The sequence below is a fragment of the Taurulus bubalis genome, assembly GCF_910589615.1.
Source record: "Taurulus bubalis genome assembly, chromosome: 10".
NCBI classification, from domain to species: domain Eukaryota; kingdom Metazoa; phylum Chordata; class Actinopteri; order Perciformes; family Cottidae; genus Taurulus; species Taurulus bubalis.
The window spans coordinates 3,059,813-3,077,048 of record NC_136598.1 but is presented as its reverse complement, the minus strand read 5'-3'; the positions used below and the strand labels follow the sequence as shown (position 1 = coordinate 3,077,048).

Genomic DNA, 17,236 nt, shown 5'->3' with positions numbered 1-17,236 from the left:
CACGTTTTATTTGTGTGTGTGTGTGTTTGGGGAATCCTCTATCTAGAGCTGAGGTGGAATCTCATGATTCCTGTCTGTGTCTCCAAAAGTTCTTAAGTGTGTGAATGTGTCTTTTTTTTCTTGTTGGCCAGAGGTGTTGGAGCTGAGTAGTAACAGAACGACTACTCTAATCCCCATCATAACAGTGGCTATACTTTGATGAATGTGAGGTTTTCACACCCCCATTAGCTACATTCGCAGGTAGCTTTTTTTTCGGGGTGATATTTACCTAGCTATGTTTTCCAACACCTCTTTCCCCTAGCCGCAGACTTGCTCTGAAGCAAACAAACCAGTGAATAATTTACCACCTGGGTATCTGGCTGGCTCCTTTGAGCTGGGCAATGACGGCAGCAACAGAGGCTATGCTTCTTGGCCGCGGCCCTCCCCTCCCTACCTGTCATATAATGTGCTAATTGTGGAGACTGACTGACTGGCTGGCTCGGCCACTCTCTTGGGACTTTGAGGCCCATGACAGGCCAGCCACAGTAGCCTCGTCAATAGATCTAATTGCTCCGAGAGAGGGGCCAGAGTGAAGGCCTTGGAGCATCAGGCGTTTGGTAAAGAGAAACCGTGGCGCCATGACTGGGTCAGTAATCAAAGAGAGGCAGAGAAAGGACGGGGTAAGTGTAGCGCTGGCTGAATGAAGGAACTGTCAGTCAAATACGCCTTGAATGATATATAATGACTAAGCTATCCCAGTCTGTCAGTGTGCCAGCACCTATCTGCCAGAGTACTACTCAAAAGAGGAAAGCGAGAAGAGAGGAAAGTGAGAAGAGAGACAGGTGGAGCGCTCGAGAGGGAGCCCAGCAAGTGAAACGTCTGGCAGCCGAGTGCGGCGGCTCCAGAGTAGAGAGGGGAAAAATAAAAGACCAACAAAATGAATCTTTAAGAAAAACCAATGAAAGAGATAAAGGTGAAAAGCGCTGCCGGCCCAGACATGCCGGCTATCCTCTGTCCAGCGGGCAGCCAGCTCTCCAGATCTATCAGATTGTTAGCACCTTATCTCGCCCTTGAGATCGGCCTGTCCGGCCCCTGGCCCAAGGCCCCATGAGGTCGGGCTACATCAATACCTAGGCAGCCTTTGTTCTTGTTCTGACTCCCTGCTTCACTGCTTTGGCCAACAGGCCACTGGCTACCAGCCTTGAGCGCAGCAGAACACCACTCTCTCCACAGTCAACGCAGACTGGGACACAGGCAAATCAGTTCCTCAGCAATGTCCTGCTTATGTGGGTATGCAAGCTCATAATCATCAAAAAACAGACCCAAATCAATCATCCTCTTCGTGAACAAGAAAGTTATTATTGTGAGTTGTCTGGAAATCATATTTTATGAATTACAGTTTAAACGTATCTTTGAAATCAAACATCATAAGCAAATAGCTTGTCAGTCATGGTTGATTGATCATTTTAATATAAATGTTCTGCCTTTGCTCGTCATTTTCTTCTTGTTTATGATTTTTAATACAGAAAACATCATATAACCCAAAAGTAGACTTCTCTCATATCTTAACCACCCAAAACTCCATAAAAATACCATCATGTAGAACATTTTCTGGAAAATCAATCGATAAATTATTTATGGATAACATTTGCAGACGAGACTGTTTTTGGCTAATCCAGCAGCTTCACTGCCAAAGACACACATTACATGTTCTTCATCACATTGATGCAACATGTATATAGAAATATTACCATACAGCAACCTTGCTTATTGATTTTAGAATATATGCAGAGATATCAAGATATACATGAAAAAAGCTCTGATGGTAAACATATGTATATATTCTCTCACTCCATATCATCATAATGTCCAAACCTATGTCAAGGACTTGTTTTGTATTAACATCAATGGATTTTTGTATGAATAACTGATCTCATGTTTTTGTTCTTCCTTTAGCAGCAAACACATTTTGCATCATCAGGACTTACCCATGTTAGCGATGGCGCAGTGTGTTTGGCCTGGAGAAGGCTGAGAGTCCCCACATGTAGCTAAATAATACCCATCAAATAAAGCCCAATTTATGTCATTGAGTAACATACAAGCATTAATTCCTGGTATAGTTTATCGGTTACCAATCATGCCATCCATGCTAGTTATGAGTTCCTTTGCAAAGTGAACAACAATATTCAGTATAACTGGAGCCACTAAGGCATCTCTGAATTCCTGTGCTACATTTAAATACTCGTCTAAAGTGGATTATTACTATTGAAGTGATACACATCCTTCCCCGTTCCTCTTTGATCACTTCTGAATAATGCCTCCATGCTTTCCTTTATTCTCTAATGTTCCTTTAAATCCATCAAATCACGGCCACACTGTGCCTACAGCCATACGTTCAGACTCCTTTCTTGAGTGCAATGCAATAAGTTTGCACTTACAACATGTTGTCTGTGAAACTGCATTGACGTTCTGTCTCTTAAGAGCCAGTAATGAGCGTTGTAAAAGCAGAAGGCCAAGTGTCTGCTATCCGGACACTGAGATGGGTAGATATGACTGTAACTGCTGGGGTCAGTCTGGCTCCTGCATGCACACACGCACATGCACACGCACACACACATATACAAGAAGGGTTGTGTCTTTAGTTGACCCGTGGGGATGACCACTAGCTCCCCACACCGGAGCCTGGCTGTGACTGGCCATTGAAAGGGGGGGCTTTCAATGGCCAGTCACAGCCAGCTAGTGGTCATTCCCACGCACGCACACACACACACACACACACACACACACACACGCACACACACACACACACACAGGGAAACCTGATTCAGCCAGTCCACCAACTGCTTCAGAACATCAATAATTAATTAGGGAACAGTTATTGGCCCCACGGGTCAGAGAGAGAGATAGAGAGAGAGGGAGGGAGAGAGAGGGAAGGAGAGAGAGAGGGAGAGGGAGGGAGAGGAGAGATTTTTGATTTGATTTTTACAAAACACTTTATTTACATATTTTCAAAGTTTTACAAATACAATCAGTGTTAATGTAATAAATAACAATAAATACAATAGAATCCTTGTTCTACCGTTTCCCTTTTTTTTCCATCAGTCAGTTAAAAAATGTGTAAAAGACAGTTGACCGTCCGAAACCTTGCACAGTGTGTTGGGAGAGGGAGGGAGAGAGAGAGAGAGAGAGAGAGAGAGAGGGGGGGGGGGAGACCAGTTGTGATTTAGTTTAATAAGTAACACAACACAGGCTTTGTTCTTCTCTCTTCCATTTTAAAGTGACATGAGGACCTTTTCTGTTCCTCTCTCTTCTCTCGAACTTTACAAGAAAACCTGAAAAACATGCATTTCTAAGGTATGGCTTGATAGTAGGAGATTGTTTTGTCCACATGAGTTCACAGCTGTATCGAGCATCCTATTTTAGTCCTATGCCGTAAACCTTAGTCATTTGACAGAAAATCAATCTGACATTTTTAAATTGAATAATCACATTATTGTAAACTGAATATTTTGGAGCACAAACAATTGTCACATGTCACCTTGGGCTTTCAGAAATGATCTTTTTTCTAGATATTGTTATTGATAACGTCTTCCTGATGAACAAATTATTTGATAAATTCTTCCTTTCTTAGTCCTTTCAAATCATCCCTCCATCCCCATGTGTGTCCCATGTCACTGATGTTTTCATTCTGGAAATTGATTTGACAAGTCACACTTTTCTCTCAGAAGATTATTAAGTAAATAAAGTTGTGTGGTGTAGTTTGGTTTCTGTAGGTGGAGCTTTGTTTCTCTGTTTGTTGGCTCACTGCTCACCCAGTCCATTCAAACCTCTTCTTTATTTGTTCAAATTCAACTCTGCACACAGCAATCACTACTGCAGATGCAGGTGTACGACTTGCAGACCTCACTCTCAAACAGAGAAAAGTGTGTGTCGGGGTGTCAAAGTGTCAAACACCAAACTGCCTCCATCAGGGGTGTATGAACACCTGGTGTGTGTGTGTGTGTGTGTGAGTGAGAGAGATAGAGAGAGAGAGCGGAGTGCCTCGTGCTCTCCAGATGTGGACTTGACAAGTTTATTAGCCATTCCTGTGTTAAACAAACCCATCCCAGAGAAAGGACTGATTCTACACATTAGGCCTCGTTCTCCACGCCTGCTTATTCAAGCCTGCGAGAGCACCATCTGTCTCTGGGTCTCTCTATCACTCTCTCTCTCTCTCTTTATAACACACACTACACAGTTTCTCTCTCACACACTCTACTAGTTTTTCTACACACACTGTCACGCAGCCATGTTCCCATATGAGAGAAAGAAAAACATGGGATCTTTGCTCTCTTTCACTCAGCCGTGTTAGATCTTACCAAATGGACTGTCATGTCTGCCCATGGCATTCAACATGTTGGTGCAGTCAGTCATCTCATGTAGGAGCTGATATTTGAGCACAAAATAACAGCTGGGACTGACTTCAGCCTACATTGGTATCCTCTGTCAAAGTCCACATCATTCAAACCCCTATGACTCCAACACACTTTAATAAACTAGTTGTCAGTAATCATTTTCCTTCCCAGGCTAAAGGATGTAAATAGTTAATGGCAATATGTCTCCAGTCAGCTTCAACTTATTGATATTCCTCTGTGATTCTTTCATTTTAGAGATGTTGAAAACTATGATGATATTGAACATTGGGACAAAATATTGTGAGCTTCGAAATATCAAATGTCTTCACGTCATCATCTAGTTGTGCGTGTGTGTGCGTGTGTGTGTGTGTGTGTGTGTGTGTGTGTGTGTGTGTGTGTGCTCCCTCAGCCATGCCCCCAGGAAGTCCAGGCCTGATCACCCGTCACGAGTCGTCAGACAGCCTGGCGTCGGACCACAGCGGTCAGGAGGATGAGGAGTGGCTCTCTCAGGTCAGACCTCTCCCGTAACCAACATTACACTTACATGCAGGTCGTCGGTGTGGACCAATGAGGGACATGACCTGACTATCGGGGTCGTCACATCCAGAGTTCGGTTGCTGTGGTCTAATAGCTTACGCTATTGTTTTGGCAAAAAAATAATTTGGATTTCGTTTTTTTTTTGTTATATACATTAAAGTTCACCCTTCATTGTATTGTTTTTATTTGTTCTATATAACAAAATGCAAGTTATAGTCCCTTTATGAGACTGAAGACAAACACAACTTATTTTAACCCCTGCTAATGTTGCCTGTTAGGCGGCTTTCCATTGCTCCTCTGTAAAAGTTGATGTGCTTGTTTACCTTTGTTGTTGAAGTCACCCAACTGGTACCTCCACAAAGTGTTGTCCTAGTAAACGATTTTGTATTAGATAGTCAAAGAGTGGTGTAATGAGGGCTGTGAGCAGCCAGGGAACTTTGGGTGTTAACGAAAGGCAACACTTCAAGTAGGCTTGTCCCTCGCATAAGTATTTACACAAGAAATGTAAGCTATTTTCCATCTCAATTATGACAACTAGGTAGGAAGAGAATTCCTAATTTTGCCCAAATTAAACTATTAACTCAAAACGTTAACTTTAAGACTTTTGAAGTAATTAAACAGCTCTAATCAAAATCTTACATAAATGGAGATCAAAAAGTACATTCGAAATAATAGGTACACATATTGTTATCCTCATCCCCCTCAGTTCTGCAGGCTTTGTTTAAGCCTCTTCTTCATTATGATGGGGTTCTGGCCCCAACTCCTCTCTCATGAGAGTTGTTTCTAACTGCAGCAGAAGCTGTTAACGGGAAAAGCTCTGATAAACCCACTGGGAACTATCTTCCCAACACTGAACCGCATTAATAGATGAGCTGGTGACCATAGTGGAGCATTTAGCAGCTGTAGAGTCAGATATCTCACCCGGGAGCTGGTAGAGACCAAAACAGAAATAAAAGGATATATCAGACTTACATTTGTCCAAATGAATGCTTCTGTTACTCTGTCTGCTCGATGCGTGCACAGGCTACTGTTTGCTAGCACACTAGCCAACATATAAATAGACAATCCTTGCAGCGACAGATCCGGTATTTGGAGTGGTAATCCTGGGGTTTGTATCAGCAGGCATACTTTTATGTTTTCCAAAATGTTCTAAGTTCTCAAAACCCAGATGAGATAATGCCTTAAACCTGCAGTCAATGCAGTTTGGCCACTTGGGGGCAGTGGAACAGGTCAACCTCAAAGTATTTGGATCCTAATTCTTTGGATCCAAATACCACATCGTTTGGACCATTCACTCTTCTTGCTCTTGTACTTTGTGGCTTCTTCCTAATCACAAAAGGCCTCCTGCATGGTGCTGAAATGTTCACGGTATTTCTTCAGGACATGTTAAGAAGATCCAGAACGCACACCCTGGTCTTTTCAGCTTGGTTAACCCTCAATGCACTCATCTCTGGTGTCGGCAGGTAACCCACTACATTTTCACCATCAATAATTCCACTGCATGCATAATTGAGTGGTTAAAATGCACCCCACTTAGCTTGCAGAGGCCCTCGTCCATATCAGCCATGATAGCTTGCCAGGAGCAAAACTATCCATTGCACTAACCTAGATTTTTGGCGACTTCCTGTCAGAGCAGTGGTAGTGATGTGTTCCTCAGTGGTTGGAGATGTAACAGTGCATCTCTTTATACCCTAGCATGTACCTAGGATGGTGTGGTAGCAGCTCTGGAGAAACATTTCCGACTGCAAATGGCTTGAGGATAAAAGTATCCAAGCAAAATTAACCAAAGGTTTGTAGATCAGGCAGACAGGGTCGTTGTCCAATCCTTCCAAATGTTTTGGAAAGATTAGTACAAATCAAGCACTAGAGCTTGGCCGATTGTGAAATGCTGAATACAGATAGGCTACGTTGAATTAGACTCCGAGTACTGCCTTGTGGATTTCATTATATCATATCAGGGGCCTTCATTAGATTATCAGCAGGCATTTTGGCGTTGAGTTGGGATTTCGGATTGATCGGCTCTCTCCTAATGAAATGTGAGGTTTTCCTCCATGTCAGTGCTTCAGCTTGCTGTGACATTGTGCCATTTGCTGCCTGTCATTGTTAGTTGCTCTTCAGCTGGCTGTCAGTGCACAACAAAACCTCCTGTCCTTACACCTCCTGTCCACCTCAGGTCTCTACATCTCATCTGTCAATTCTGATGTGCTGGAAAGGGTGTGACGTAGCTCATGGCAGTTGATGGATGTCCTAATTCATGCGTTTTAAGACACTGTGCATGACGACGAAGCGTCAGTATGTGTCCCTTCCTTGTTAATGTGTAAAGTATTCGATACCAAATACTTTTTTTTTCTGAAAACCAGGCACATTGAGGGCTTATTAAATATCAAACGTCACGCCAGAACACAACAAGTGTTGCTTGGGCACAGAGAGGTACTTAATATAATTACAACAAAGACATGAAAACCTCCCAAAAGGTTGCTGCTGCATCGTTGTTGTGATCTCTGGTGCCAGTTGGCTGTAGGTTGAAGGGATATTGTGAGACCATGGAATCAGTTGCACCTCGCGCCATTTTAACGCTGGCTAGAAGAACTTGTGTCCAGTGCAACAAGTTATGATTTGTCATAACAAGAATCTCAGGATGTGTTTTAAAGAAATCTCAGGACCTGTTTTAAAAAAATATGTCCATTATTGGACTGCATTGACTACTGATTGTGTACTGCTTACTATAAGTATGGCAGCCCTAATACAGACTGCCACCGCCTAACAACATAATGCTTATCGTGCTTTTCAGATTATGTTTACAACAACGTCTTTTCCGCCCACATTTGAGTTCCAAAACAAGAATAGACACGTTTGTCTTTAAACATGGTCAGAAGAAATGTCGTACAACCTAATTAATTTGAAGCATGCTGAGACCATTGTACCTCTTAGATAAAACCACTTTCAATGCATGCACCTTTTATTTGTTTTTATCTGGTGAAGCCCGCTGCAGGTACAGAGGTTTACACCTGCCTTGAAGATCACCACTTGGATGTCTAAGAATGATTAAAGAAGCACATGGCCCATTAGTCAGCTTGATCTGCCCCTTCTAGAGATGGTATAGGCACTAAGGGGACATATGAGGCAACATGTCATTGGCTCTGTCCGTCGAGATGGGACGGGGAGGGCGTTTAGGGTTGACACTGGACTGTAACATCTGGAACTCCCATCCTACTGCAAAGAGAACCCACTGGCAGCTGTCCAGCTGTGCAGCTGGGCGTGATATTGATGGTGTTAACTGGCAAAGCAGACACACACACACACACACACACACACACACAAAGTGACAATCCTCCTACTTCCTTCTGTGGCCTAATTTGCACAGCTGTGACAGACCTCCTACATCTAGGCCTGTATATGCAAACATGTCTAAAAACCCAGAAGAATTCAGGGAGTGTAAGCGCTCACTCTTGTCGGAGATGTTGGCACCTGGTAGCCAGAGATGGAGCGAGACTGTGAGCTGGGTTCTGGGCTGAGGTGAGAGACTAACACGTTCCAAGTAAAGATAATGAAATGTGAAACGCGAGACACCAAGTGGCGTGTTAAGTGCTGCAGGGAGATGAAAAGTCAGAGTTGGCGTGGGAGAGCAGTGGAAAGTGGGAGTGTAAGGCAGGAGATGGTTACTCAGTAAATTCAAGGCAAAGAGGAGATGAAGACTGGAGCAGGCAGTAATAGTCCAAAGTTTGAGGCACCCACTGTGTATCCTCTCTTATCCTACTTTCAGCCAGCATGAGTGCCACTCAGCTCAGACGCTCCTGGACCGTCTGCCATGCCAGCGTCGTCTTCTTCTCCCAGTAGGCCTCACCTCAGCCCCGCTGCCATGCTGTTGCTAGTGTCACACTTATATTAACCCTCTGGGAATGCTTCCCATCATGCCGCCAGCACTCCCAACACGCACAGGACCCTGACGAGTTGTGACAACATCCTCAGACTTTTTAGTGGCGCAAGAGTACAGCAAGCTTTTAGTTGGATGTCATGTAAGAGAGTTCATGTGAGACCGTATCGGGTGAGTATTGGTACACAGGTTGTACACCAAACCACCAAGTCAAATACACTGAGCGACTCCTCAGGATTACTTCCAGGTCTATGTCCTTGACTAACTGCCAATGGATTGGTAGAGGAAAGTATGTTTAAGAGAGATATGGATGTTTTTTGGGTGGAAATGTAGGTCTGTTTGTCGTTTCGACGGGTTCCTCCAGTTTGATAATTTGTCGCACCAGATAGTTCCTTCACGCGTTGGACAGCCGTCATTGGAAACAGTTTGGAAAAGGACAGGCACTTTCCAAAAATACTTGCCTGGTGATTGGATGAACAATATCTTGCCAAAGAAAGCTGGTCCGGAGAAGAGCAAAGACAACTTTTCCATGGAGAAATGTCTCTAGTGCCATTCAGTTGTACTCTGCTGCCAGTAGCTCTTCACAAGGCGCTCATTGGTCACTAACGCATTACTCTTTCATGTGATGTGTGATCCTGCGATTCTTGCTTGATACATCTCGGACCTTGTTGATCACCTGACTTTACCTCTCGTGCCACCAATGTGTTGCCTTATCCGGGTTTGAGTGACGATTCTCATCAACAATGCCTTGCAAATTTGATAGATGACACATTTATATGAAATTCAGGTGTACTTAGTGTTTAGTACTGTTTAGCCAACGTTAACATGCTAATCATATACCTCTTTAGTGCTATTTAGCAAACATTAACAAGAGAATCTTATGCTGCTAAACATCAGCATGCTAAAATTAACAGTTTGAGCTTGTTAGCATGCTGGGATTAGCGTTTAGCTTTTAGAAACCCACAACAGTGTGAAAATGAGCATTGCTCAACGATCTTGGCCAGTTATGTTAGTTATGTCTCTCCTCTGTTCACTAACCTTTACCATTGTATTCTCAGGTGGAAATTGTGACCCATACAGGGCCTCATCGACGGCTGTGGATGGGCCCCCAGTTCCAGTTTAAGACCCTTCACCCTTCAGGCCAGACCACAGTCATCTCCTCCTCATCCTCAGTCCTTCAGTCCCAGGGCCCCACCGATGTCCAACAGCCTCTGTTGGACTTTGACACAGATGACCTGGACCTACACAGCCTGAGGTACTTTTTACATTTTGATGTGCAAATACAAACTATGTTATGAGCCTAAATCAGAAAATATCCTTTTTGCAAAAGGGGTTTGCAAATATATATATACACATTTTTACTTATTTTAGGTTTACCATAAATTATCCTAACAAGAGCATTTTTAAGAAAACTATTTTCATAATCATACACATACACCATATGTATCACTCAAGTGTAGGCATCCTTAAAAAACAACAATCTCAGAATCCATCGGCTGTGGGTCTGAAGACGGATAAGCCTCTGGGGTCAAGGGGCTATGTAACCAGCGTGTATCCAAGCCAAGACTTCCTTTTCCATACCCTGCTCATTGTTGACTATCATATTAGCAACTTGAGATACAATACTGGAGTTGAGAAGTAGCCAGTTTTAAACTATTTCTAACTCTCAAAAAAGCAAAATCATCGTCAAACGATAGCCGATGGGTTCTGAGATTGCATCTCGGCCAATGCATTCGGCCTTTTTTACGCTCCAAGCGGACGTTAACCTGCATTCAACCACAGCTTGCTCAGATGTGATGAGTCAATACTGTTCAGACTACAGTCGTGAAACGTTTTTAATGCAAAAATCGTATCTTATCCCTCATAAGAGTACTGAAGCAACAACTCACATCCCCCCATGAGGTCCTGCAACCAGATCCAGTCAAACAGATTGCGTGTAGTAATGTACATTTACTGAATGTGTGCAGGATCCAGCCGGTACGTTCAGAGCCGGTCAGCATGCCCGGATCATCGCGGCTGGTGGCCGATCGCAGAGGGCAGACCAACATCATGGACACAGGAACAGGTAGGAATCTTTTTGACTTCTCTCTGGTGTGTTTGAATACAACCTCAATACATCCAACTTTGCTTCATCTATTTCATCGTCCGTCTCCCTGTTCCAATTAGATGTAGTTCATTCTACTCCATCTACCTTACTGCAAGTATCTCATTGTCTGAAGTTGGTGCATCAATCACAATGTGGTGCTGCCTATGTGGTCCATCTTTGAGTCATGTTTAGATATATCTACATTCACATTCAACACTACACACTCAGTTGCATATGAATTAGTTCAAAAACTAAAATAGTGTGTCTCTATTAGTCAAAATGGTATCTACTAAGTACCTGGTACTGGGACTATTCTGTTGTATTAACACTTCACAGAGAAGATGTGTGTGGGAATACTCAAAATTCCTGTTGTGTGCTCATTTTCCCTTTGTCAGCAAAATGTTGTTGAAATATACACTAACCTCCCATCTTTATACAACATCCATACTTAGAAATGAACGTTTGTATGGGGAAACAATGATCTATCATTATAATTTAGATATTCACATCCTGAACATATTACTGCCTACTTTAACTACTATGTCTAGTATTCTGATGACAACCCGAGTTCAATGGTAAAGAGATTTTCTTTGCTGTTGTCTAACACAGCACAATCACATCAAAGTGGAATATAAGTAGTCAGTCTTTTAGCCATTCAGCAGCTTTGCTCCATCCCACCATGCAGAGCTGTGAGTGGTCGACTGCACCCATGTTGTTCTCCGTCCTATTGTTGTGTGCTTTGTGCCCGTATTCTGTAATTAGATAGACTGTGATTGTTTGAATAGGCCTGTAAAGTCTATCAGCCATTGAATACGATTGATTTAGTTTCAAGTGATTTTGATGTCCCTCTACATGTCTCCTTTAATCTGGTTACGATGTTGGGCTAATCCAATCACACACAGATGAGAGGATTTCCCCTTGAAAATATGTCTTTTACTCTCAAAGTATAATGCTGTTACATGGGGTGTGTGTGTGTGTGTGTGTGTGTGTGTGTGCGTGCGTGTGTGTGTGTGTGCGTGGATTATGTCTGGTATTTGCTGCCAGCGTGGGTGAGGGAACCATCACTTATTGCGTGACATTATATCCTGTTGCCTTTTGTTTGATGAAAGAGATACAGGAGCGACTGTGGCGTCTGGCATTATCTGCTGTGTCTTGTGACAGAGACCTCGCTCATCTCGTCTGCCCTCACACTGACAGATAGCCACCGCGGGTGTCAACAAATATGTACAGCTTGTCACAAAAAGGTGTGTCACAAATAGTTTCACAGTTCTTCCCCAACTTGCTCTGCTTTTCAACACATACCAAGAGCTGCTTTGCAGCACACGCAACTGTAATAATCACATCGATATGGTTTCTTCAAAACATTTATTTTCAACTGTACGCTGACTAGTTTGGACCATAGATTGTATATAAAGATGGATGACGTGTCAGCTACCAAAAAGTGAAACCAAACTATCTTGATCGCCACCTGGCGGCCAGCTGCAGTCGAGGTCATAAGCCCCGCCCCCTCCATGTTAGCAGAATGGGACGAGGGCCAAACTTAAAAATCAAAGGCACGTCAATTACATTTCTCCCCAGGGTGACTTCTGTCATGTAATGTAGTACTTATCACGCTGATGGAAGCTCAAGTGTTAATTGTTCTGATAAGTTTGGTTTTAATTAGATATTTGATGCTGTAAAAAAAGGGTATGTAACGTCATGATTGACAGCTGCTCTGAGTAGAGTTGTCAAGTAGCTGGAGAGAAGATGTAGCTTTAACTTTCCATAACCGTGATTGTTATAAACATAGACTGTATAAAGTGTTAGCTAGCTTAGCAACATCTCCATGGACACTGAGATTAGCCAGAAGCGTTTCTTCATATCGGCAGATGACGTTTCTGTAACACGTTTCTGTCACACGAACCATGAGTCTGTGTCATAAAACATGCATCAGTTTGATCATAAATATATTTATAGAGCTATTATGGTTAGTTGTTTTGGCATTTTAGCCCAACAGCTAGCGTGGTGCTAACATCAGTTCAGTAAAGCACTAGCCAGCTGTGACTGTGCCTCGATTGGGTCGGCAAGGTGGCTGGGCGGGATTTTTACCTGTTAATTTGATATTGCTAGATGCCGAAAAGTTAGAACAAAGCAATAGTTGGGGAATGATTTGATCAAAAGGCAGAAAAAAAGGAGATACGATGAGGATTCATCATTTATTTGTTTTTCAAATACTTTTGCCACAAAACAAATCCTAGAAGTTCAAGTTCACTGTCACGTTTCCTCAAGGCAGTGATTAGTGACAATGTTCATATGGCAGGTATTTTACGAGTCGATCACTAGATGTTAACGAGATCACAAAACGGGGACATGAGAATGTGGGAAGATTCAATTGCATCTGCCCCAGGACCACCACTCCCTTTTTGATCATTAAAGGCACTCTGGACCTCAACAGGTGTTATCACTGCTTGATGGATTTCATATTGATTTATTGCAGAACTGATGTGCTTCAAATGTAGGTTATATGCATAGTTATCTATTCTTAGTCTCAATAGCTGTTCTACGAGACTACAGTGGGCCACTTAAATAATTCTATATAATTGTTGTGTTTAATTGTTATCAGTAAATACATTTATAAATAAAGCAAATAACGATATATAATTGCATCGTGCATTCATGATTCATTTAATAAGCCCAAAGGGTTGACCGGTGGGATCAAGTCGTTAAACGTTGGCTCCCACCTTCACCAGCACACCATCTGACCGACGCTCTGTCTCCGTCTTCTCCATCTGGCAACATCCAGCATCGTATTCCTGCTTCTTTCCGTCTGCAGCCGTGTCCTCGGAGCTTTCAGCTTCTTTAATAACTGGTTCAGAGCAGAGAGGGGCAGGAGGACGGATGGAGGTGATGCTTATCACTTTGTGTGTGTGTGCGTGTGCGGAGGGTTCATTGTTGTGTCCTGCCACTGCCATGGCGCCGCCTCTTATCACACACACATCACTTTTGTGTGATTCCCTGACACCCTGTGAGCAACACGCCTGTGTGTGGCGGAACTTTCCAAAATTAGTTTAAAGTTGTTGTTGTTTTTCTGGATTGAAGGAGACAATTGATACTCCTTCAAATTGGACCAGCGTGAAACCAAATACAAGTAAAGTATGTCCATGCTTTTCCAGTTGTGCTCATAGGAACGCGGTGAAAGCTGATGAAGTGGTTGCATTGAGGTGGAGACATTTCGGAGTATGTTGTAGTCTTTGATAACGGCAGCATTGAGGGGCTTGAACCATCAGGATATCATCCATATCAGAACATACAGTATATTAATATCAGAAACATATATCTGATGTATAGATGATATAGATATATATATAGACACAGTGGCTTGCAAAAGTATTCATAGCCCTTGAACGTTTCCACATTTTGTCACATTACACGCCACAAACATAAATATATTTTATTGGAATTTTATGTGAAAGACCAACACAAAGTGTCACACAATTGTGAAGTACAAAGAAAATTATACATGTTTTTAATTTTTTTTCACAAATAAAAAACTGAAGTGTACAAAATTATTCAGCCCCCCTGAGTCAATACTTTGTGGAACCGCCTTTTGCTGCAATTCCAGCTGCAAGTCTTTTGGGGTATGTCTCTACCAGCTTTGCACATCTAGAGACTGAGATCTTTGCCCATTCTTCTTTGCAAAACAGCTCAAGGTCAGTCGGATTAGATGGAGAGCGTTTGTGAACGGCGGTTTTCAGATCTTGCCACAGATTTTCGATGAGATTTAGGTCTGGACTTTGACTGGGCCATTCTAACACATGAATGTGTTTTGTTTAAACCATTCCATTGTCTTTATGTTTAGGGTCGTTGTCCTGCTGGAAGGTGAACCTCCGCCCCAGTCTCAAGTCTTTTGCAGACTCAACAGGTTTTCTTCCAAGACTGCCCTGTATTTGGCTCATCCATCGTCCCATCAACTCTGACCAACTTCCTAAAAAAATGGGTTTTATCCGTGAGGAAGGAGCTTTGGCAGACTGCGCTGTACTGCCGTACTGCAGACACACACAGCTAATAAAGCGGTTTAAGTGTGGCCGACTCGTGTCTTCCAGTAGAAGTGTTTCCTTCAGAGTCCTCGGGCCCAGAGAAGCCATAAAGCTGCAGTTCTCCCTACAGTGACTCACTTACAGTCAGTCAGTCTCCCCGGTGTCTGCTCCCATCTTATCTCAACCCATACACTCTGCTTATCTCTGCCTTCCCCGAGGTGATGGGACGCCATCTGCATGGAACACACACACACACACACACACACACACACGCGCACACAATGTACACACAGTGCTTCCAGTCATGGCCTCTTGACTCAGCATATCTGTCTGAATGGAGGGGACAGAGGAGCCCAACACCAATGCTACTGTCTCATTTTCCACCAGCTGCAATATACAGGATCAATGTGTAGCTGTAATCAATCTGCTCTATCTGCACCCCGAGCCGGCTTTGGCGTGTGTGTGTGTGTGTGTGTGTGTGTAGCTAGACTACACAGTGGCATTTTGTGGCCCAGGACGTCATATCTAGAAAGAAAGGAAAGGAGACAGACTTGAAAGAGAGATAACGCTGCAAGACTGAAAGAGTATTTAATCCTGTGTGCGTGAATGCATGTGTGTGTGCTGATAAGTCGGCCGGTCGCACTCTACACCGCTGTCGTTGTGTTTTGACTCTGCAAAGAGAGCCGCCCTGCTCCAACAACAGAAGCCCCCCTGTCCGCAGCATCAGCCATTTTGTTGTTGTCATCCTCAGTGCACGTCTGTGTCTTTGTCACCACATCTCACTGTGTGTGTGTGTGTGTGTGTGTGTGTGTGTGTGTGTGTGTGTGTGTGTGTGTGTGTGTGTGTGTGTGTGTGTGTGTGGTTTATCTCTGGCGGTGAATCAGTGACAGTGTGTTAGCCGGCGGCAGAGCAGGATGAGATGGAGCCGGGCTTATCACAACAAGCTGAAGACACTTTGTCTATGTGTGTGTGAGAGTGTGTGCGTTGGGGTCAAACAGACATACTGGTAGACATGTATGACCGATATTGGATTCTGAATGTATTTGACCTTTAATCCAAAACGCAGTACAGGCCAGCTGAGTTGAGCCCACGAGGTGTGTGTGTCTGTCTCTGGTCGGCCTGCGTGTGTACAGGTGTGTGTGTGTGTGTGTGTGTGTTTGTGTGTGTGTACTGTATGGCTGCCCGTCCTTGTGACTTCAGTCTAGTGTGTGTCAGTCCATTAGCAGCATCCTGTAAAACACTGAGTTAATCAGTGTGGGATCAGCAGCTATCAGCCATTAGCCACATCCAGCCCACATTATCACAGCTCACTTACCCTCACCCACCCTGTGTGCGTGCACTGCTGAACGCTCTTGGATTTTTGTACAGAGTATCATTCATAGCTTCAAAATACATACTACATAAGTACTCTCTACTCGTGCTTTGTTGCCATGTGAGTGCACTGATTATTGGATGTATATTTTGAATCAGTGGTCCTATTGTGTTAGTATTTATCCTTGCCAGGGCTAAATGGATGAATCATTTTATCTAATATCAGGCCAAAATCTGGCCTGGGTGTCGGACTAAAAACAGCGTTCTGTTACATTTCTCAACACTATATCTGTAATATAGACCTATGTCGAGGGGCTGGGGGAAGGAAGCTGGTAGCAGAACCCGATGTTGACACATGAGCGCCAGGGCGGCGCAGTCTTGTGGGTCTGATGCACGTTCTTTATGCCAAGGAAGCTGTTAGTTCATTTCACAACTTTAAAAACCTAATTTTTTTAATAAGGGCTATTGGAGTGTTCGTACTGGGGAGTGGGATCAACTGAAACGGCGGGTATTGCAGGAAAAAGGCTAAATCAATGCGGTCTTTACTATATTTTGAACAATGTTTTACCAATATTCGGCGGGCCGGATTAAAACGCATACATATACGGCCCCCATGCATAGTTTGCCCATGTGCACTACAAGCATGCACTGGTCAAATGTTGCGTTTCAAAGCGCACGTGATTGGGAGTCACTGAACTAAAACCTGCAACAACGCCGGAATGTCTCGGCCATTCTTGTGTGTATGTGTGTGTGCCTGTGTGCATGCACCTGTTAGCATCCCCAACACAGTGCCCCCTTATCCCAGTGGCCCGCCAATTCTTTGCCACCATCAGCACCACCCCAAGGCGAGAAGGGGGTTCCCCCTGCTTCTTTGTTCCCACAGAGGCCGCAGGAGAATGAAAAGCCATCTTCTCCTCCCTCTTCTCTCCTCCCCTTCATACTTGAGCAGCCATTTAAAAGACTAGGCACCTGTGCTGTGGTATTTTGTCTCCCGTTCTTTTTCTAATACACACATACCCCAGTAACCTATACCCCACAA

General features: G+C 43.6%; 1 protein-coding gene across 2 annotated transcripts in view; it reads left to right on the top strand.

Moving 5' to 3' along the window:
• The window catches only part of bcas3 (BCAS3 microtubule associated cell migration factor), a gene marked incomplete at both ends in the record, with an annotated part of 311,433 nt that overhangs the window by 108,017 nt on the left and 186,180 nt on the right, over nucleotides 1-17,236 (top strand). For both annotated transcript variants that reach the window (XM_079225410.1, XM_079225409.1), the window contains 3 exons: nucleotides 4,783-4,883; nucleotides 9,843-10,039; nucleotides 10,752-10,849. In XM_079225410.1, the coding sequence (XP_079081536.1) occupies nucleotides 4,783-4,883; nucleotides 9,843-10,039; nucleotides 10,752-10,849 (396 nt within the window). The remainder of the gene's footprint in view (nucleotides 1-4,782; nucleotides 4,884-9,842; nucleotides 10,040-10,751; nucleotides 10,850-17,236) is intronic.